General features: G+C 40.6%; 1 protein-coding gene across 6 annotated transcripts in view; it reads right to left on the reverse strand.

Annotated features, from left to right (window-relative positions):
* Positions 1-3,800: 3,800 nt before the first annotated feature.
* Positions 3,801-23,094, reverse strand: part of LOC122572061 (brain tumor protein) — a 168,539-nt gene continuing 149,245 nt past the window's right edge. For all 6 annotated transcript variants that reach the window (XM_043736596.1, XM_043736595.1, XM_043736597.1 and 3 more), the window contains one exon: positions 3,801-22,142. In XM_043736596.1, the coding sequence (XP_043592531.1) occupies positions 19,727-22,123 (2,397 nt within the window). In that variant the 5' untranslated portion in view covers positions 22,124-22,142 and the 3' untranslated portion in view covers positions 3,801-19,726. The remainder of the gene's footprint in view (positions 22,143-23,094) is intronic.

Genomic DNA, 23,094 nt, shown 5'->3' on the forward strand with positions numbered 1-23,094 from the left:
TTGCCGGATGTTGTTTAGATATTTCGCGAACGTTCGTCGGAAACCAGATCGTACGTTCAAACGTAAGAAGACAAATACCGACGCATAAATGAAACTAAAGAGATCGATGAACGTATATAATAGAAATGAATAAACAAAATCCTGATTTTCAATATTTATTTAATTTCTGCACACTTAGGCTATAATAAAAGCGATTATAAAAATATCAGTATTTTATGAGAAAGAGAATAGTGTCGATTACAAGAAGTACACTGATAGCAATTAACCGTAACTGCCTTGTACATTTCGCAAACCCATACACTCCAATTCTATAACAAACTTTCACCGAATTCTAGAGCAAATGGTATAGTCCATCGTACATTAATAAGCGTATTTCTACACCCTGAAATATAACGTACTCAGCTTGCTTCTCCCCGACGTCGCTTTCTCTTGACTACCACAAGAACAATTTCATTTGTGAACCGTACGAAATTTCGTTAACACAAGGATCGATCGTGTCCATTGTTCGTTTTACAAATAATTCGATCGAGTATCGTTAACAGAATCTAGCGTGTTTTATGCGCAATAGAGGTTCACTATGATATATTATATATTTAACAGCAACGATATTCAGGACGTTAATACGCGTGTTCAGTTTTAAACGCAGTCTTACAACTTGAATATAGACGAGATCGGAGAGTCAACTCGAATAACCATCGAATGATAATAATCAAACGCGTAACAGAAATATTCAGTCTGCTAATCACTTGCCAACAGTATTAGTCGATTATTAGCTTGGCCAAAAAATTTTCTCGTTTCTGTCGGTAGATGACATTAACGCCTCCTTAGGCGTGAACGCTTTCTTTTCTTTTCCAAGGTTTGCGACTACGGCTGTACGTTAGGTTTAAGATTAAGCATTATGAACTGTGCAATCAATCAGGCTTCTAGTTTCCAGGTGTTGCCGTGGCTTAAAGCTGTTGCTCGATAAAAAGGGAAAAGAATTTTCTATATGAAAGGTAACTCTTAAAAGACGCCGCCTCTTGCAGCCCTAGGAATACCCCGTATAGTTGCTTGTATCTTTATCCGAACATAGGGGGGAAAATAAACTCGGAAATCATTTTTCTTTGTTTTGGCAAATGTGCACGTAAGAGAAAGAAAAATATTACCAAAGTTGATATAGTTCGCCGCTTGTTTCGAAGGGTTAAAATGGCTTTTTATCCAATTATGAGAAATTTAAAGATGGAAAAATGCATTTTATCTTGCTCCTATCCTGTTGATCTTACCGAAGATTGTGCAAATATGCTGTGCAAATATGAAAACAGATACATACAGCGTGTGGCGAAGATGCTAGTTGCACGTGGCAATTTTAGTTTGCAGAGGGGGAAATTTAAAAGTTTTCGAAAATGATAATTTTTAGGAAATTGGCCGAAAGGTGCAGTGGTTGGTGGAAAATTGGGGCGAATCGTATAATATAGTTCCAGTTGCAAAACGAATAGAATTAAAATTTGAATACGCTTTAGAAAAAAACGAGGAGACTTTTTGGCCAACCCAATACAAATGTTATCTTCTTTGGAATGTTTGCGACGAGCTGTCATTGCCATTTGTTACATCTACGTATATTACACGCTATCGGGGTGTTATTGCTCTGTTAAAAGAAAATTGTTTCTCGTTAAGCGATTCGTTTCTTCTTTGGAAGTTTCTGTTGCTTTCTTGTCTCGGATTTTCCTAACTTTCGTAATAAACCCGTAACGTACCGACGTTAACTTATCCAGCGTAAAGAGAAAACGAAGGGTGTGCGATAAGACAAGTATCTTTGCTTTCTCGTTATTTCTTGTACCATTTGTTTGTCACTTATATCTTAACAGTCTTCATTTCCTGCGACTAATCTTTCGTAATTGTAAAACTCGTCGTCACGTATCGTAATGGGTACTTTACGCTAGAAATCATAATAATGGCGATAATGACAGGACAGTAGCAATAGTAGTGGTAAGTAGTATGTAGTAACAGTAGCGGTAATAGTAATAGCAACGAAAGAACAAATAATCTTACGATATAATTGTTTTGGTCCATCTTGATAATTTTTCTCCAGCTAATTTCAAGCTTTTCGGATGAAACGTGTCAACGAAGAAAAATGAACCTGATGATTAGATCGTTCGCACTCGTATCGATATATATCATTTCAATAAGAACAGTCAACAGAGATAATTTTTCGAAAATAAATGCTTTTATTATCGTTAACTTTACAGAAAAATAAGGAAGGAATACCGGCCCAAAAATTGTCGCATCTCGCACGGATCGATCGATGGGACGAAAGCTACGCGTTTACGAAACTACGCTTTCCACTCTTTAGCGCGTTTCCCTCTGAAATATCCAGGAATGATGGATGTTTCGAAGGTTAGAAAAAGTTTAGCCGGTACGAGGAAAAACTTTGCTCGCGATCGGACAAAGACGATTTTTGAGACGGAATCCTCCGTAGTGTGCGCGTAATAGGTGCTTTGGTACACTCAAGACGAAGAGAGAATATATTATATGTAAATCGATCGTGGAATCGATCGAGAAAATGTTCGCAAATACGTATTTGGTAAGAGAAGTATCTTTGGTCGATTCGTTTGGCGAACGTATGCACACCGTCGGTTATTAAACCGCGGAAAGAAGATCATGCGACGACGCATCATCGGTGGACATCCGGAAGGCGGCAGGAGGACGTCAAAATGCACGGCCGCGTTCTCGTCGAAGGGTAAAAAGTATCGTGGATCGTACTTTGTCTCGTACGCAACGTCATCGATACGTATAGTAATAAGTTTCGTTTAGTAATGACGATAAGAACGATAATGGCGATCGTACAAAAAATAACGATGTCGACTAATGGTAATAAATAGTAAGTACAACTTACGAATAGACATCGGTGTGTTGTGTGTTCCCAGGTTTTAAATATTTCATAAATCGTCGCGCCCCCAACCCCCCCTTCTCCCCGTGCTTTCAACCTCGCACTCGATTTGCGCACAGCTCTCGTTTCTTTTATTTTCTACTTTGTTTTCTTTATTTTTTTTATTTTTTTCATTAGCGTTAAAATTTAAAAAAATACATATATATCCTCAACCGAGTTAACCGCGTTAACCATAACCGCGTAGATCGCGGTCTCCTAACTATTTTTACTTCGCTTCGCTTCGCTCCTCCCTCCATATTTTTTCGTATTTTCTTTTTTTTTCTCTTTTTTCTGTAACTTATCAAACAACGCATCCCGTCTGTGCACATCACCCTAGTCAAATTTAACTTGCACGATAAACGTCTGCTACATCGATCATTTATACATTAATCATGATAATCGTAATGATAATTGTAATGTCGGTGATGACGACGACGACGACGACGACGACGACGACGACGACAACGACGACGACGACGACGACGACGACGACAACGATGATAATGATGATGATGATAATGACGATGGTCGTAATAATAATAATAATAATAATAATAATAATAATAATAATAATAATAATAGCGATGTAATAATAGTAATAGTAGTAATAAAATAATGGTAATATCAATGATAATAATAATGATAATGACAATGGCAATAATAGTAGCGATGATAATAATAATAATAATAATCATAGTAATAATAATAATAATAATAATGTAATAATATTAATACAATACTATAATATTGATATATATATATTAATTAAATATATAATTTTATATAATATTTACATATATATATATATATGTATACGATATTATGTATTATATGTATAAATATATATATATATATACATATATATATGTACATTAGACATTCGTATGACATTAGTTAAATAGATATGAGTAGAACTTTATGCAAAATTTTAATGAATACGCTAATATATAATCATTGGCGACTGCGATCGCAACATCCATCATCCAATTACATCGACCGCAATGACTAGCAAAAGTAATGGCAATAATGATGACAATGACCACATCGATTTTGTTAATAACGACGGTAATGGTCGAGAGAATCGTTAATGTTACGTGTAAAGTAACGACATATATATTTATATATATATATATGTGTGTGTAATAAGTACAAAAAGATATGGATAAAAAAAGATATCGCAGATCGATACCAAGTAAACACAAATAAATAAATATTCACGGCGATAATAATAAAATAATATCAATATCAATAATGGCAATAATAAAGACTTTTGAGATAAATACGTTAAAAGTAGAGTAATAAAATGTCAATGATGAATTGACGTCTGGAGAGTATTGCTGATACTGGATACCAAGATATCGCTAGCAACAGTGTATAGAGTGATAAGAGTAGCAATACTAGTGATAGAACTTTGGCGATAATAGTATCGATAATAATAATAAATTATTTGATCGAGAAAAACGACAATAATACGAGAATAGATAGAAGTAATATAATGATACTTGTAAATATTAATAATGTATAAATAAATAAATAAATAAATAAATAAATAAGTAAATAAATAAATAAATAAATAAATAAATAAATAAATAAATAAATAGCGATTAGAATGTGGCAATTAGCGAGGGCGATGACGTCACAACGACACACGAAACAGCAAAACGGTCCCCTAACCATCAACGAAATTGCTGCCAGTCTTTCTCTTTTCTTCTACTACTCCATTCTACTATTCCATTTGCCACGTCATACGTAATCTTTTTTTTATTTCGTACGTGTATTATTGCGTGTCTCCCTGTGAACGTCTTCATTCGATGACTTAGATGTTCCGACGAAACCGAGCTGCTTCGATTTCGTCCGACCTATAATATCCATTGCATGCAACGTCAACTAATAAATTACCGAGAGGCCAGATAGACTAGATATTTTAATCGTACAAGACGTATTGTTTATCATTCACGACTTACGACACAGTAAATAACAAGATGGTGGGCGGCACGAGAAAAATTGGCCAATGAAACAACAGTCGGTTCTCTGCGGATGTATCGTAAATACGTATAGTTCTGTCAATGTTCCTTCTACTCCACCTTTATCTCTACTACGCTGCGCTAGCCTACTTTCTCGATCACAAACTTTTTAAAACCCCTTATATAACGTTCGACACCAGTCCGATTAATTATACCGGCAAACGATAATCCTTTCAGCTCTCCTCGTTCTACCGTGTCTCGTTTGATAAAAATAAAAATCGTCAGGGGGGAGGGGGGCGGGGAGTGATTAACGATCACAATTACACACATCATGGAATACTGGAGATCGTTTTGTCTCTACTAGCGTATAACACGTATAATAACGCGCGCGCTCATTCTCACCCCTGTCAAAGCTATCGTATTACTTACGTTAGAAACGATCGACATTTAATCCTACAAAATATACCTTAACTTACAACACACACTGCGCTACATGGCTGTACAATCAACGGATCCTACGTTATCCTACTCGACCCTTTTTCTCCATCCCTCTGCCTATCTTCGTTCTCTTTCAACTTTCTTCCAACGAGGAAAGACCGAGCGCAGAGACCGACCAAGAGGTTTCGTCGTCTTTGCAACCTCGTCTGCGACGACTCGACGCTCGGTGGTCCACCGTCGAGGCGAACGAACGAGCTCGTTGCCCGATTTTCTCCCATTCTCAGAAAACAATATCGTGCCACCCGTTTGGCGAGTGGCGTTCAACCAACAGCCGCTTGGCTACCAACGAGACTCACCGTCCACGCAGCGTCGCCTCATAGACGCGTATCAGATCCTCGATGATTCGATGCAACGATCATTGCCAAGTAACGCGCAGCTGTCCACGCAAACAGCAGCGAACCGTCTTCGTCGTTACTCGTTTTTGCCGTGATCTTAAATCGTACATGCGATTTTTCGGTCGATACGCGATAGCTTCGATCTACGATTCGATCGAGAATGCGCGGGGAAAACAGTGGGAGTAGGGGTAACGCAGCGATGCACGATGAAAGCGTCTTCCTCGTCGCTCGACGTTCCAACGACGAGACGAAACGTGTCACTGAACAAGGCGTGGACGCGTCGTCGCGTCCGATAAGACTGGACTTAGGCCTCTATGGAGCGAGGCTTCGTGGACAGTAGGCCGAAATCGTTCGATGGATGCATACGCGATGCCAACTATCGAATCTTTGCGAGAACCCGCGTTCTCGTTTGTTCAACAAAGTAGTAAAATCGTATCGTTTGCCCGTTAGTCGGGCAACTTTGATGAAAAGAGCGCGAGCGAATGAAAACGATATTTTGATTTGTCAGTTTCATCGAAGGATCGGCGATGGCTGCTCGGTACTTTCGCTCGATCCGCCCGTTTCACTGAGAATTTTCTTCTCTCACTTTTCCCATATTCCGCGTGCCAACAGCGTACACCATAAGTAAGTTTATGGTCACGAAGGTATATCTCTATCTTTGAAAAATAGTGCGCGTTCGTGAATCTTCGTTAGCCTATTTATCACTCAACGAACGTAACACGGTCTCTTTAATACACGAGAACGGCTTTTGCAACGGAATGCCCCTACGATTTGTAAGTTCCCAATTTTCCTCTTTTTCCGAAGAACGCAGAAGAATTTCATACACTTTGCATCGCCGCGAAATACAAGAATAACTTTTTCGCCTGGTATCTCTCTGGCGGATACCTGCACGCTCAAAAATATCCCCACCAATCTTTCGAAATCGTAAGCGGTTCCTTTGGAATCGGGGATTGTGCCCAATTTACAATGGATAGGTTTATATCGTATCTTGGAAAGACGAGTTCAGTTTCTTTCTAGTTCTTTCCACGTTGGTAAAACGAAAGTTACGAATCGCTGAGAATAGGCGAGAGTAGAATCTTGCACTCGGATTTACTTTGTATTTCTTTTCAAAAATTTCTCCACGTTGGTCCGAACTTACAGAGAGGATCATTTTGACATAAGAATATAACGTTAGCAAAGAGCGCGTACCAACGTAACTAAATAAGACAATTATCAAGAGAAAATTCCTTTCCTCTTAGATAACAACTCGATTCTTCCGGTTAATTGCAGCAATTCATCGCAGAAGAGATATACATAATTTTCTCGTAAATTTCGGCAACGTTTGCCGAATTTTATTTAGTAATAACCGGGAGCTTCTGTTCCATTTGTTCCTGCTTATTCTCAACGACTCCTACTTGAAAGTTTGAGACATCGTCGCCAATTTGGCAATCTGGCGATCGCCTGCTAACCGATCGCGACAGGTGATCCGCGGGTCTTGGAGCCCGACGATCACCGTAGCTGGGTATCCCCCACGTTTCGATAATCCTTGAGATCTCGACCAAAGAATCTCGATTCGATCGGAACAAAACGTTACGTCCTATGCTTTAAAGTCGAAAACGATTAAATCTTTCTCCGAGCAGAACATCGAATAAATAGTCGAAGATTTAATGGAATAATGAACGTTGGAGGTGTCTCGTGGCACCGTATCTCGAACACTGTTCTTGCTTCTGAAAGTTCTTCGATCGATCTCAGAATGTTCCTCGTCGATCGTCGATCGTCCATGGGTACACTGCGTGTATCTACGTACCGTTATGGCAATTGTAATCACGCGATTAATTAATGACCATGACGATGGTAGCGTAATGGTAATGACGATAACAATGATAACGATGACGATGGTAATAATAATAATAATAGTAATAATAATAATCGTAATGACGTACGTGTACAATAGTAATTAATACGTGTATACCGCTTACGGTCTAAGAAAAAAATCGATCGTGCCGCGACACGGAGGTTCTCGTCGCTGCTGTCCGACCGATTTCCAGTTTGTCGTTTCTTACAATTCAGTTATACCTCATTAGCGTTAAAACGTCGTTCCCGACTATAATACGATAACTAAGCATGCAACAATATTTGGAGTAATTACTTTTTTTTTTTCAAGTTAAAAATAGTGCCTCTCTCTCTCTCCAATCGTACAATCTGGCTCACCCGATGTTGTTTCTCGCTTTCTGTCATTCACGCGTGCACACATACGTTTCTTTCGTCTCTTTCGTTCTTCTCTCTCTCTCTCTCTTTTTCTCTTTTTCTCTTACACACGTAGACAAGTTTGCATGTCACTTTCACATCATCTCACTTTAGTCGTCTCTCAGCTTTTCGTTTTTCTCTCACAAAGTAACGTTACTTGGGCCCGGGGAGAGTATAACTTTTTGCTTTCATTGTTTCTTTTCTTTTTTTTCTTTTTTCGTTTTTTGCCTTGATTACGTACAGAGTCGCCGCGCGCCGCTACTACCGTTTGGAAATTAATCGTCGTTCGTCGAGGTGGATTTCTTTGCACTGCTGCCGCTTCTCTATTTCTCCTCCTCTCTTCCAGTTCAAGCGATCAATTAGAATCACCGCGGTAACATTTTCTGCATAGATTTTCAGATTTTTAACTTTCCCGACGACCAGCTGACGTATTCGTGATTCTTCCTGAATCGTCGTCAGGACTGTCCCGAACGATCGAACCAGAACGTTCACGAGACGTCGGAACAAAGCTACCGATAACGCGATTGAATCCCGAAGAATCACGAATGTGACGATTCTTGTTGTTGCTGTCACGAAGGAAAACTTTTTCTCTCTCTCTCTCTCTCTCTTTCTCTCTGCCCTCTCGTGACTGCCTGTCTTCAACGATATTCGACGCGATTGCCTTAAATACGCACATTGCGAACGTACAAAAATATATATTATGCGACATCTACAATCCGCTATAGGTATCTAAAAAGTCGTTATTTTTGTTTTTTTTTTTCATTAATATTAACTTCCGGCAATCGATACCGCCAAGCATCGTGAAGTTTCTGGCGAATTGCTTCTTACTTCCAGATCTCTGTTCGCTGTTTCGTTCGATTTCTTACGCAACCATTTCACTGTCTTCTCGTTCGACGATCCTCATCCTTTGCAAAGCCAGTGGAAAGTAGAAATACTCGTATCGATCAACTTATGGCGTTTGAAAAGCATCGTAGCAGCGCGACACATTCATATCGTTGAATGGATTTGAAATTATTCCTTCTTCCTTTACGATAGAAATGCACTTTTTTTAAGTACAAGTACATGGGACCAGAGGGCATCAAGGAAATTTGGAAATTTATTTTTCAATCGTGGAATATTTGTAGCGTCAGGATTTAGCGTTAGGAATTGCAATATGAAATGGACACGAGAATAGGCAAAAAAGAAACGCAGCTTTTTGAGCGAAGTAAAGGATTCATCAAGTTTGGACAGAAGTTTGTGGACATTTGATTGATCGGTAATCATTAATTTGATGCCAATAGCAAGTTATATGATGAATTATCCAACTAGGATTTATATAATAAAGAGTTTCTTGTATCTTGAATTGGTCTATTCGAAAAATAGGGGAAAGTTCCCTAACTCGAATCGGATCCTAAATCGAACCATAGTCTTTCGCTCGCACAGACATTGTCTCAAGTGACATTTTTTCGCATGCAGTTACCGTTCACATGCTGCCTGCAGTGTGGTGACTGCTTTGTTTCGATGCTGGCCGATGTAATTCTGCTTTTACTTCATATAAGTCGTTACTTCCGAGCGAGATAAATTATGAATTCTCATGGATATAATTTTTTATATAGGGGGCTCATTTTAATTTAATATCATCGTCACGTTTATCCGATACGAGTACTAGCTCCTGTTCATTACACGTAAACGTTAAGACTGGGTTAGTTCCTTAAACCGAACCACCCGACAGTTCTTAAATTGGACCATAGTCTTTATTCACATAGAGGTTGTCTTACGAAAATTATAGTTTACACGTTGCTTAGTAACAGCATTGAAACAAAAGAATGAATAATAGCTGCAGTGCGACGAATGCTTTATTTTCATGTAGGCCGATGTGATTCCGTCCCTAGTTCGTACAAACTGTAACTTTTGTCTGGTAGATAAATTTTGGATTCTTCGGAATATAATTTTCTTAAAAGAGTCACATCTTTAATATTATCACGACGTTTATCCGATACTTTTACTGGTTTTTCTTCGTCGCACGTGCACGTTAAAATTGAAACATCTAATGGTCCTCGAGTTAGACTGGAGTAAATTGCGGGACGTTTTTCTTTTCTTAAGGATAAAAATCAGTGTGCGAAAGATATGGGAAATGGGACGAAGAACTATGAAAGGGGCCATAACGGCGTATAAAAATGATATCGCAGGTTTAAACGAAATAGCTGGGGGATATAATGTACGAAAAGTTACGCGAAAACGTAGATCCGACGATAAGAAGGATATTCGAGCTATGGCTAAAGTGGAATTCCAGAAACAGAAAAAGCTGGCTTCCGTTGAAACTGTCATAGCCGCTACATTTCAAAAAAGAAACGGATTATGGTACAGGATTGTTCGAGTGAATCGGAGGATGAAGAGGATGAAGATCACATTCGTATTGTTTGGTTGTTTGCAATCCTTTGAATCAGTTGTGGTAGAAGAGCGGATTCATCGTAAGAAATGGTTCCATTCGAGCTGTACTAACAACGATTGATTATTTCTTCAAACGCGTATCAGTTTTTAGAGTTATTTTTTATCTTTCTTAGGATATAAGTATTCTTTTCTAAATATAAAGTTCTTATCCAAAATAAAGGAATAATAGACATGGTCCAATTTAGGATATCGACTTCAAACATCGAATCATCGACGCTATTTCGAAAATACGTCTTTCCAATTAGCCATAATAGCGTTTCAAGCTATTTTATCAGATGTATGTGCATCGCTTACAATGCTAAAATTGTTCTCAAATTTTCCTGCTCAAAGCTATAAACACGTTTTCGATGTACCTTCTTAAACGGTCCAATATAGGGAACTTTCCCCTAATTAAAAATTTTATAGACACGTAGTCCGTAAATTTTCCAATCGAATAAGTTGAAAATTTTCACTTGGTTTAGCCTTCAGTTTGTTCGTTTAAGTCGTGTCGTGAATATTAACGACAAATAAAGTTTGGCGTCTATTGGTTTCTTAAATTTAGGCCTGCAGTTCTCTCGAGTCGTTCTCTTCCTGTACGACGAATGAAAACTTAAGATCGAATTCCGCGCAGAAATTCGTCGCGTGCAAGAAAAAATAATGAGAAAACACACATCTGGTACTAAGTACATGCCACAAGCAATGTCTTCGTTACAAATAATTCTCGCTCCATCTTTCCGTCGTAATCGTATCATTTTCGTTCCTTTCTTTCCTTTCATCGTTAACCTTCAAAAAGTTTTCAACTCACTCGTCGAATACAAAAAAAAAAAAAAAAAAATCTCTTTTCTCGCGATAATAATGACATTTAGGAATGCTTTCTCGCGATCGGACTGCGGATTTTTATAAATTTATGAGAAATTTGAAGGCGCAAGAGCGCACACGGTGTACAATATGCAAAAATATGTAAAATATCCAAAGTGAAGTAGTTGACGAATGAAGAAGCAGTGCCAATGACCCAAAGAATCGCAAATTTTATCACTCAATTTTAATGCCACGATTTTGGAACTGAATTTTCATCATTAGTTTCTGAGACGCGGGAGGTGGAAGAAAATTACGTCAACGACGAATTTTGAACTTGGATATCATATCGAGTAACGTTTAATATCAAAAAATGTTCCAATCTTCGTAAGACACAAGGACCGATGTTCGTAACGTGAAAAGTTAGAAACTGAATAATAATTGGCACAAAAATCAATAGTAAAATTATAGGACCCAGAATAGACGTAAAGAACCCTGGGTTTTTGGGTCGCTCTTTTTATTTATTTTACAAAAATACGCAGTCGATGATACTTGAGAATGTCCGATTTTTCGAATCGTTCAAATTTTCGTAAAAGGAGGAACAAGCGTGGAAAAGCAGCACGATCCAGCTGGCGAATTGCATTTTGTAACGAAGACGTGTTTTTAAACGATATTAGAAACTATGATCGTAAAATATATATATATATATATATCAACTAATCTCTTACTAAAATGGAATGTTTCTACTGGAGTTTTCGAGGAATGTGTTTCGCAACGGGATTTAACTAAACTTAGATATTGAAAGAAATAAGGAAATAGGATGGGGAGGGATTTATCGTGCAGAAGGCAAAAGAAGCAAATGTTTTGATACGATAGAATAGTTTTATGATCGCGTCGAATTTCTAGTAAGAAATAACGTTACAGCGGTGACGCGCGATATTTCGTTCGATGGAAAAATGGAACAGAAAGGTCTTGAAATGTTTCCTCTTTGACAATTATACAATTCGTATTAGTCGAAGATAATTCCGACAATGAAAATAAATTATCTTGCGTTTCATTCTGTGAAAATTTATTATATTTTTATAAAAGTATAATCAAAATATTTAACAAATCGTGAACCGACGTCGGTTGTATCGGTAAAAGTGACAGTTATGAAATCGTAAATGTTTCACGAAATTTTGATCAACCCTGCCACGATCGTGGAATTTCTATTCTTTAATTTTATTGTTCGCGTCTTAAGAAAATATGTAACAAACAATCGAGTATAGCAGAGCTTCTTACATATTCTTATGGGTCGCGTAACGGAGTTACGGGGTGGTGAAAATTTGTCCATCTGTCACATATCAATCGAATGGAAGATGTCAACCATCTGTCGTTAATGAATTCATCGAGCTATCAATCGATATAGATATAGAATATCAGCATTTGAAAAAATCGCTTAAATCAATTTCTAAAATGTCCTTCGACACGATTATAACGTTTCTTACTATATATCGCTCATTTTCTGCAACAATGACGCAAAATTCACGACTTTAGGGAAAACGCGTTTAAGTGTTCCGAACTGTTATAGTCTCGTGACGATACGAATAGCGACGACTCTACCGATAGAAAGCGCAAGGAACGATTGTTTCTCTTATACCGGCAACTCAAAAACTACAAGTTTTTAGTTAGGTCGTTGTAGCAGATCAGCGATAATCATTGTCGATCGTAAAATCAAAAATATCGATTAACCGTGGGAAACGTTATATCGAATATTCAGTCGAGCTTCGGTTGTCGATGGAAAAACGAACGAGCAGGTTTATCTCGTCGGTGTGTAATAAATTTACTTTTGTCTCAACACGCGACTACGAGTAACAAAATTAGAGATATAACAAAGGATCGTTTTATCTTGTACATTCTTTCTATGTATTACAAGTAGGATAGCACATGGGAAAAGTTGAGAAAGTTGTGAAGCGCCGACGTATACCGACAACAATTTCTTCATATTGCCCTTAAAGATAGACAGCTACTTGATAAGAATTGGCAAATAACATTAGGAAAACACAAATGGGCCGATAATGGGCAAAAGAACGCAACAGGGTTAAGATTCTATCACGCGTGTACGTATAGTTGGGTGTTGGAACGATGAAGCGTAAATAAAAAAAAAGGTACACAAGTGGTGTGTTTTCGGGGACGAAAGAAGGTACGGAGAAGCGAGCGAGAGTAAGAAGAAATAAAGTGAGACAAAAAACTGACAGTTGTCGGTGTAATGTGAACTGAAAATATTATTAAAAAGCATTTTACAACAAAAAATAACTAAAAAAACAAACAAAAATACGATTTACAATTTAAATTAAGAACAATCGGGTTGTATCGTTAAAAAAAAAAAAAAATAACATAACAAACCAGTACAAAAAAAAAGGAGAGAGAGTCGCATGTTCGTTTTTCTTTATGTGCTTCGGTACCGCTTCTTTCGGATGCAAAGAGCGCGCGCATACAAGAAAACACTCAGGCACACACGCATACATGTACGTCTCGATCCTCACTTTGGAAATATCGAAGTGTATACCATTTTTTTCATTTTCGTTCGTATTTCTCGAAGGATGCTATGAGTAACGGAAGGGAAAAACAGTGGTAGTGATGGCTAGCTGGCAAGGTGGCATTCGTCTCGTTCCGATTTTCATTTTTCTCTACAGCCATACTATTATATTATAGTGTACGCGGTAATAATAATATTAATGATACAATAACTAATCGGTAATAGTAATAATAGTAATAATAATAATTGCAATAATAATAATAATAATAATAATAATAATAATAAAATAAAAAAATAATAGTAATACGAGTAATAATATTAATAACTACGAATCGAAACAAGAATACGCGATTTAAATACTAATGGACAGATACCTTGTGATGCAGATCTTAATGGAATAAATTGTTACGTACTTTGTCTCTAGTAAAGAAGAAAGTCCGATGTGATTGTTTCGACTCTTCGTCGTTTTCACCGAAAGAGAAAGGTGGAAAGACGAGAAGAAATACAAAGGCGAGAAGTAATTGAAAAATGAAAGAGAACCGTACGAAAAGGAAATGTCGATGATTTTTTTGGCAGTAAGGTATTCAATACGGAATAACGTGAAAATTTCCATGTATCTCAACCAGTTATCCCTTTCCTCGATTCTCTCTATGCTGCTCCTAACTTCGTTTTTACTTCCGTTTCTATCCCTGTGTCTAGCATACCGTCGCTGAAAAATTAGCTAGAATACTGCAGATGTACACGACGATAAAAATCTAATCTAATTGTCCGATCGTAATTGCTCCAATAGCCGATCGAATCGATACTTTTGTTGTTCTTCCGTCTGGCAGATCCGCGTAGCTCGGTCACGCCGTCTCCTCTCGTCCAGTCAAAAGTCTCGACAAAGAACTCGATGAAGCGCCGTCGACTCTACGGTATCGTAGCTCCGAACGAACAGGAGAGAGAAATTCACCCTGCTGCGCTTTTTCGTTCATTCACGGTCCGATTCCATCTTTTTAACGAAAAGTACATTGAAAAAGTATCTTCCTGCCAATCGGACAAGAATACGAGACGCGACTCCTATCGGTATGTTTTAATAACCGGTAATAACGACCTTTCAATTTCCAAAACGTTAAAGAAATTCTTTTTTCGTCCGCCGAGGCGAGAGCGAGATCGAAGCGGACAAATAGTGCGAGGATCGCGGCAGAGTCAACCGAATTGCACGATTCAGTGGAAGAACGTTGGTCGCTTATGACCGAGCGCGTGTCTGGCGTGAAGATGTTAAGAGTGAACCTGTAAGGACCTCGATTCGAATAGCGAACGATATAACGACGACGAATTATCAAGGATCTTCTATCAACTTTCCACAACTTTCCTCCTTCCTCTCACTGATATCATTGCCTTAATACGATTCCACCGTAGATTGCTATGAAAACACACACGAAAGAAGTTTAACAAGTTTTAAGACGGCACAACCTGTTTCACAGCGCAAAATATTTCAATAACAACTTGCTAATATGTATTGTGTTACAAATTAATTACGAAATAGATAGACTAAGGAAAATACGATGATTTTTAACGATAACGATTTCCTATTCAAAGAAAAAGATATTCGTCGTTCAAACTTAATGAACTAGAATACGAACGAACTCGCGTATTATTTATCGACGAATTCTAAGTACCATCTAACAATTTCCATCTAATTTGTCAATATACCGAATTTCATTCGAAATTCTCGAACGTTTCGAAAATTTCATGAGCGAGCAAGTAGGTGACATCGATTTAGTTGGACGAGAAATCCGAAATTATACGAAACTAGCACCACCGTGTCGTATCAAAAGGGCGTATCTGCAACTGTCGCCTAAATCGACTGTCGTCTGTCTGCTACGTAATGCGAAAACGCTTGCAACGTTTCATTTCAATTTCAAGTTTAGGTCGAGTTACGAACATTTACTTGTTCCGTACGTGTCACTGCAACACCGAAAATAAAAAAAAAAAAATCAGTAAATTTTGATAAAGATCGGATACTTTTGAAACGACAAGGCCGTGACGACAGTTTGTATGTGAGACACGTGTAAAATTAATTACCCGGCAGACGCCAAAAGTCATTTTACCGCGTCAGATATGCCCGTTTGAATCAACACGGCGATCAAACCAGTTAAAGAGAAATATAACAAGACTATCGATTTAACAAATTTTCCATTCAACGTCGTATCGGCTGGATCGATATGCCGAAAATTGCGGACCGACTTTCAGGCTTTCCGCAACTTCCGGGCGACCTGATCGTACGACTCCCGCGAATAGCTCGTATCGAATAAGAAAATTGACGACGTCTCCGAAGATCCTCGTAATTCATAGTTTTGTACTTTTCGACACCGAGGGACGCCAGCTAACCTCGTTACATATCCAATGACACGCTATCAGAAAATGGTTAGGTATATTCAATCGTCAAAGATATGCTTCAAGAATTATAACGCTCTCACGGCATCTGATAGTTTGGTGCTTAAATAATGAATAGATAAACATAGAAATGATACAATAATAATAATAATAATAATAATAATAATAATAATAATAATAATAATACGTAGGTACATACATACAAACATACATACATACATACAATAATAATAATAATAATAATAATAATAATAATAATAATAATAAAAATAATAATATTTGTAATAGTAAACATGCATGAAGTCGCGTGACAGAACCTCGCGCGAGGTTTCCATCATCATCGATTCATCCAACAAAATATATTAATACTATACATTCAAATTAAAAAAAGGTTACTAGCGTAACACACGTTTTTATCGATTATACTAAAGGAAAAGAAACCAACATACTCGAAAGAGGAAAGTAATTGGCGATAGTATTGGTGATAGTATCGGTGATAGTGGTGGTGATCACGACGGTGATGGTAATCGTAACGGTGTGATGGATCGCAATGACGGTGGTACAGGTGCATTTAGGGTAGGAAGGAATCGTTTCTGGCTGAATCACAACACGTCGTGGAGAAGGAAACGGTGCGAATGAAACGATGCAGAGAGGAACAGGAGCGAGCAAATGACTCGTTACATCGTTTCGCTACGATTCACTACGGCTACTCGCTACAGCGTAACACCACTACGGTTCTATTCAGCAAAATGAAATAAAAATGTTCAAGAGCGACTGAGAAACAGCTGTTTTCTACAGATTTCTTACCGTTTTTCATCGAACGATCGTAATATTCAAGGACATGCTTGAGGACGTCGAGGACGTCCATCGAACATCCTTAGAAGACTGCCCCGAAGAGGGAGATCAAGTTAAACGAGAAGATGGCGCGCGTCTGTCCAGCATTCGTCGATTTCATGGAAACGCGAATGATTTGGCTGCACGAAGGTTGAACCGAGGAACGAGAAGAACCAAGTTGTCAGTCTTTTTCGCGTGCGCGCACGCTCTCTCTTCGCAACCTTTCGTCGTCCTTCAGGCAGGCGGCCTCTCGACCTCACCATCGTCAAAATCAAAACATAAATCGTACGCGTTGCTTATCCGCGTGTGTTTAACCCTGCCGCGCTTCTCTTTTCTTCCTCCCGCGCTTCCACACTTTTCATCCTATCGTGCTCTTCTCAACCTTCAACCAACATAGTCTCGAGTCTGAGCAAAATACGAAAGAATCGTCCGTCGTCGACGAATTTTACGCTGAACGTTTCTTCGAGACAGTCTTATTTGCAACGAGCAGGGTTAATAAGAGAAACGAAATAAAGCAATACGCGAAGGAAAAGGTGCGTTAAAAGAAAACAAAAGGGAAAGTTCTCGAGGAAAACGATCCAGAAACAAAGGTAAGAAGAGTCGATTAAGTGAACAAAACTTCGACTGTCGTCAATGTCGTACTTAAAATACCGTATCTTAAGACGAATGTTCGTCGGAGTTGTCGTTAATTACTATGAAAAAAAAAAAAAAAGAAACACATACATATAAATATGTATACAATATAATATATATATATATAAAAAGAACATATGCTTAACCACCTTAAAAGAGGGGAAAAAGAGAACGACACGTAAGGATAAGAGGATTTGGAAAAGTCGATGCAGCATTGTCCGTCGTTAAAGAGGAAAAGTCTTCAAAGTTCACAGGCTTGCGAAAGCTTAAAGAACGGGACAAGCCTTGACAGCGTTCGATACTGATCGATACTGTCGATTATCATCGCCCTTGGATCAACGAGTAATCCGAGGCAGTGCAAAGGCATCGATTGAGTACTCCGCGTTATTTTCCAATTACGTATGCATGTGAGAGGAGAAAAAAGAGAAAGAGAGAGAGAGAGCGACGAAACAAGCTCTCGCAGGCGTCGATTCGTCCGTAAATCGGCCAAGTCGATGGAAAAATCCTATCGCTCTGGGTTGGAAGAAAACGAACGAGACTGAACGGCGGTGTTCGTGGAGTGCCGAGTTCAAGCCGAGTTTCAGTCCCGATTTCAATCGTTAGCACGATTCGACTAAGATACATGCAGAAACATAACGCACCTCGCGGTTTTTGTTCAGGAAATTGACGGAAAGGAGAATGAAGCGGAGAATGGGAAGTGTGAACAAGGGTATGAACGGATCTCCGGTGTCCCGGATTTTAACGGCCAAGCTTCAAATATTCAATATGATTGGGTGTCTATATAAGGAATAGATACGGTACAACCATGGATGGTTTAACAAGCTCGTTCAAAGGTTACGAGAAAATACTTTTCTTTTTTTTTTTTTTACTATCGAAGCGAAGCGAAACGAAAATAAAGGTAAAAACAAAATCGGCAGATCGACAATTACCATCTTCGAATGCTCTCGATTTTGTATTGTGAAAAAAAAAAAACTTAAGTGCGATTATACCATTATCTCGGACAGAAACTTCGTAAACGTAATTCCCATAAACGGACCGAGACGTGGGTGATCCGTTTGCGTTTGCGAACCGCGAGTATCTCGTATTTTCGTCGTAACTTTTCGACAAAGTTTTAAGCGATCCATGTTTACCTAACATCGTGTTCCTATTTAGATCCATGGAACGTTCCGACAAAGTTTCGATGTTACAGAAACTGATGCACCCTGTTTTTTTTTTTTTTTTTTTTTTTTTTTTTTTTTTTTTTTTTTTTGATGGGAAAAGGGAGACGTAACCGACAAGAACTGACAGATAGGGAGTAAAATGGGAGAGGCTTGAGAGTTAGGGTGGTGAGGTTGAGGATGGAGTGACTAGCGGCGGCGAGCTCTACAACTAAACAACAACAACAGTATTTTCAGTTATAACAACATTAACAAGTAATTTTTTCTGCGTGTATGCGTCTACACGTCTCGTGTGACTTTCCATTTTTCATGCGCGCGCGGCTACGTTCCGCACGCAACAAAATCGGCGTTCCAAACTCGCCTGCGTTTCTCCATTTCGTACGAGCATCTGATACACGTGCGCGTACGCGTTTTCAAGAGATTTGCACGCGTGCGTGTCACGAAGCGCCCATTCGCTGTCGAGTGCCCTACGAGTTTCCATAAATTCACCATCGGTTTCTTTCCCGTCTTTTTTCTCTCGTCAAACCCTCGAATCCTCGTCCGAAGAATCGTCGCGTTTAATCGTCGCGTTTAATCGTCGCGTTTAATCGTCCGAAGCGCGTACCCGCGTGAAAGACGTCACGCCTGTCCGAAAGCGACAGAGAACGTAACGTAACTCGTTCGCTGGTTATCGTCTAGTCGGCGCGCAGCTTGGTCGCACGCGCGTACGCGCCCATGTCCGTGTAAATAAGGCCTGTCATCGTCTGAAATTTCGACAGCTGTCGGGTCAACGCGTGTTCGCTCGCGTACGCTTGCATCTTGTTGTTTCGTCTCGTAATCGGAGTTTCGTAAACGGAAGTGAGGTGGTTCGAGCGGGCGAAGATGGATAGGTTAAGTGAGCGCGAGCGGTGATGGTAGGTGGGTGAAGAAGAAGATAGGCAAGTGTAAGTAAAAAAAGATCCATGAGATCGTGGCTGTGTGGCCGTTGAAACGATGGCGATAAAAACGACAACGACTACGACTACGACAACGACAACGACAACAATGAAAACGACGACAGACGATCGTTGTCGGCGTCGTGATTTGTCGCTGGTCTACATGCCGATCGGCGGTACTTGTACGTAACGATAAATGTAGAGTCGATAATCCTTGCTGGCTAGCACGACCGATCCGTCGTCCATTAAAGCCACATCGAAACATTGGGCATGCTTGACCTTGCTCTCGAGAGCGGAAACCAGTTGACCGTCTTGAGTGAAGATGGTCAGATTGAAGTTATTGTGATTGTCTGCTATCAGTATCTCGCCGACGGCGTTGATCCCTACCCCGATCGGGTAGTTGGTGATCCCTTCTCCGCCGATCTGTCGCAGATAGGCGCCCTCGTAATTGAACACCTTCACGCAATGCGCGCGATTGTCGCTGATGAAGATCTCCTGCTTGTCGTTCACCACCACTCCGTTTGGAAACTCCAGGTGCTTCGAGCATCCGAACTTCTGAAGCACGTTGCCGGTCTGGTCGAAAATTATCACGCGCATCACTTTGCATTCCACGACGACTATGCGTCCCTTCGAGTCGACCGTTACACCGCGCGGATGCTGCAAGATGTTCGCCCCAAATTTACGCACGAACTGACCGTACTGGTTGTATATTTGTATCTGATGGGTCGGCGAGCGTTCGGTAACGATTATGTCGCCGGACGTTTTCACCACGGCCACTCGGTTCGGGTACAGCAACTGACCGTCGCGTTTTCCACACTCGCCGAATTGGAATTTAAATCTGCCTTCTTTGTCGAATATTTGGATCCGATGATTGTTCGTGTCGGCCACGATGATGTCGTTCTGCGCGTTCACCGCAACCCCGGACGGCTCGGTGAACTGTCCCTCCATTACCCCGAACTCGCCAAACTTGCAATGATAGATCATCTTCTGTCGCTTGATCTGCGACTTTGGTGGGAATATCACCGAGGCGGACATCAGTTTCGACGTCAGGTCTAGAACGGAGTCGCTGGACCCGGCGTTCGCTGCCACAACGACGGACGTAGCCATTGGAAAGTGGTCGTTCGTGGACACCACCGGAAACGCGTCGCTGCCTCCGTTGCTCCATTTCTCATAAGGATTCGCGTTTATACCGTTCAAACTGAGATCGCTGATTGTGGCGGGGAACGGGCCTAGGCTGTTGGCCGAGCTGAAACGCTTCGTAATCACCGTGCTGTTGGACTCGAAGGACGATGGCGACGTGGACGAGGCGCAGGTAGAACCGGAGGATATCAGGCCGTTGCTGTAAGATCGATCCAGGAGCAAACCTCCCAGAGTCCCGATGCTACTAGATCCGCCGTTGCCGTTGCTTCCGCCGTTCCCGTTGTTCGACATCGCCGTTGGTCGAGCGATGGGTGGCTGTTTGCCAATCGGGCCGGCGTTGCTCTCGTTGTTGCTTCGAACGTAGCCGAACGTGTTTCGCACGCCTACCTGAATGGCCTGGTAGTTGCTGACGAACTCGAGATCGGCAGTCTGACCGGCGATGTCCGGCGTGTAACTGAGCAGAAGCTGTAGCTTCGAGTCGAGAAGCTTCTTCACCATCAGCACTTCGGTAACGGTGGCATATTTGGTCAGTCGTTCGACGAACTCGCAGGTCTGCAGCATCTTGTCGGCCATGTCGTTGGCTTTCTGCGTCAGAACGCCCAGTGATATTTGTTTGGTGGAGAAGACCGATTCCAGCTCCTTCAGCAGTTCCTGCTTACGTTCTTCCAGCATCGATCGATAGAACTGGAAAGTATCGTTGATCTCGTTCTGCGCCTTGTGATACTGCACTTGTAGTCGGGCTGCGCCGTGGTCGGCTGCCTTCACGGCAGCTCTCACGTCCGCGGCTTTCGCTTTGCACTCCTGAACCACTCGTGCCATCGCCTCCAGCTGCTGCGTCCCTACCTCGGAGATGTGCGCGCAGTCATGCAACGGGCCAGGATGGTCGGCAATGGCGCACTCTTTGCACACTAGCGCTGTGCAAGTACGACAGAAGTATTTCTGCTCCTGCTTGTGCCGGGGACAGTAAGGTACTTTTTCGCTGTTTCCGCTGGCATGAAGATTGATCACCAGATTGTTCTTCGGCAGTTCGGTGGTAGCGGAGCTGGTGGTCACCGTCTCGAGCTTCGAGTCGCCTAGATTGAGCACGCGATGGCCCTCGAAGCAGTGCATAAATTGGTGCGCCATCACGCAGTTTGGGCAGAGGAAATTCGCACAGTCGAAGCAACGAGCTACAGCGTCGGATTCTGTGGACTTGCAACCGGTACAACGAACTCCACCGGCGCCTCCTAATCGACACCGCGGACAGGGTGCCTCTCCAGGTTTCTGCGAGTCGAGGCAAAGGTCGCAGCTGTCGACGTCACAGATCGCAGAGTCGCTCGCAGGCGGGGAACTGCCGCTCACCGTAAGCGGGGACAGCGAGGCTAGGGATCCGATGGAATTCGCGCGCGATTCCAGCGAGAGTGTCGGCGAGGCCATCTTCAGTCAACCGGCATCCCTGTTAACAGAAATCGACGATTTGCTTTAGAAATCTTTCTCGGCTGTGCCTTACATTCCTTAACCTATCCTTGTGTTACTTTCGAATGCGTTTTCTTACAAACAACAAGACCAATCTCGACTTTTTCCCTCGGTTCTGCATACAGATTGCCGTAACCGCTTTTAATCGCTCTCTTATTTGTCATGGCGCAAACGATCGTTTCGACTGCAAGTTGTATCTTAGCGGGAAAATTAAGCCGTGGGGCATCGAGATCGTATCTTCCGACACTTTACTAATAGTTTCTTTCTCTTTGACGGAATGACCTGCGTTTTTTCTCTCTCCTCGCCGTTAAAGAGGTGAAATCAAAACGCGTCCAACCACGTTGACTTTCTCCCGAAACATATTTTTATATCGTGACAAATAAGAGAACAATTAAAAGGAGGCAGAGTTCTTCGTCTTTTATGTAATTTTAATATTTACGTCGTTGAATCTGCGATCCGTTAAACGTGCATTGTACGCTAAAGTACGCGAATAAATTTGTTCGCGTCGATTACATCTGTATGTATCCCGAAGAGTCGATCTTACTCAACACTAAAACTACTATCGCCATAAGAATTAATGTTTCTAAACTTTTGTCCACCTTTCCTCGTCTGACTTTTCCCATAATATACGAGAAATTAATTTCTCAATATCTATTCCTCTTTCTATTCCGTTTCTTCTGAGAAATATAAACATGTATAGCCTGCCTTCGTCCATCGCGACCGATCGTTTAACCGGTTGAGATACTTATATCGTACTACGAATATCGAGAATCTTGGGGACAATAGGCAATTTATTATGATAATGAGCATAATCTTATCGGCATGGAACGCGTTAAGTAAAGATATCGCAACGACGATAAAGGCACGAAAATCTGCGTCGAACCGCCAAAAATGTTTTTTTTTTTTACGATTACCAAACTACGTGCTAATTC

This window comes from Bombus pyrosoma, linkage group LG10 (assembly GCF_014825855.1).
Source record: "Bombus pyrosoma isolate SC7728 linkage group LG10, ASM1482585v1, whole genome shotgun sequence".
Classification (NCBI taxonomy): domain Eukaryota; kingdom Metazoa; phylum Arthropoda; class Insecta; order Hymenoptera; family Apidae; genus Bombus; species Bombus pyrosoma.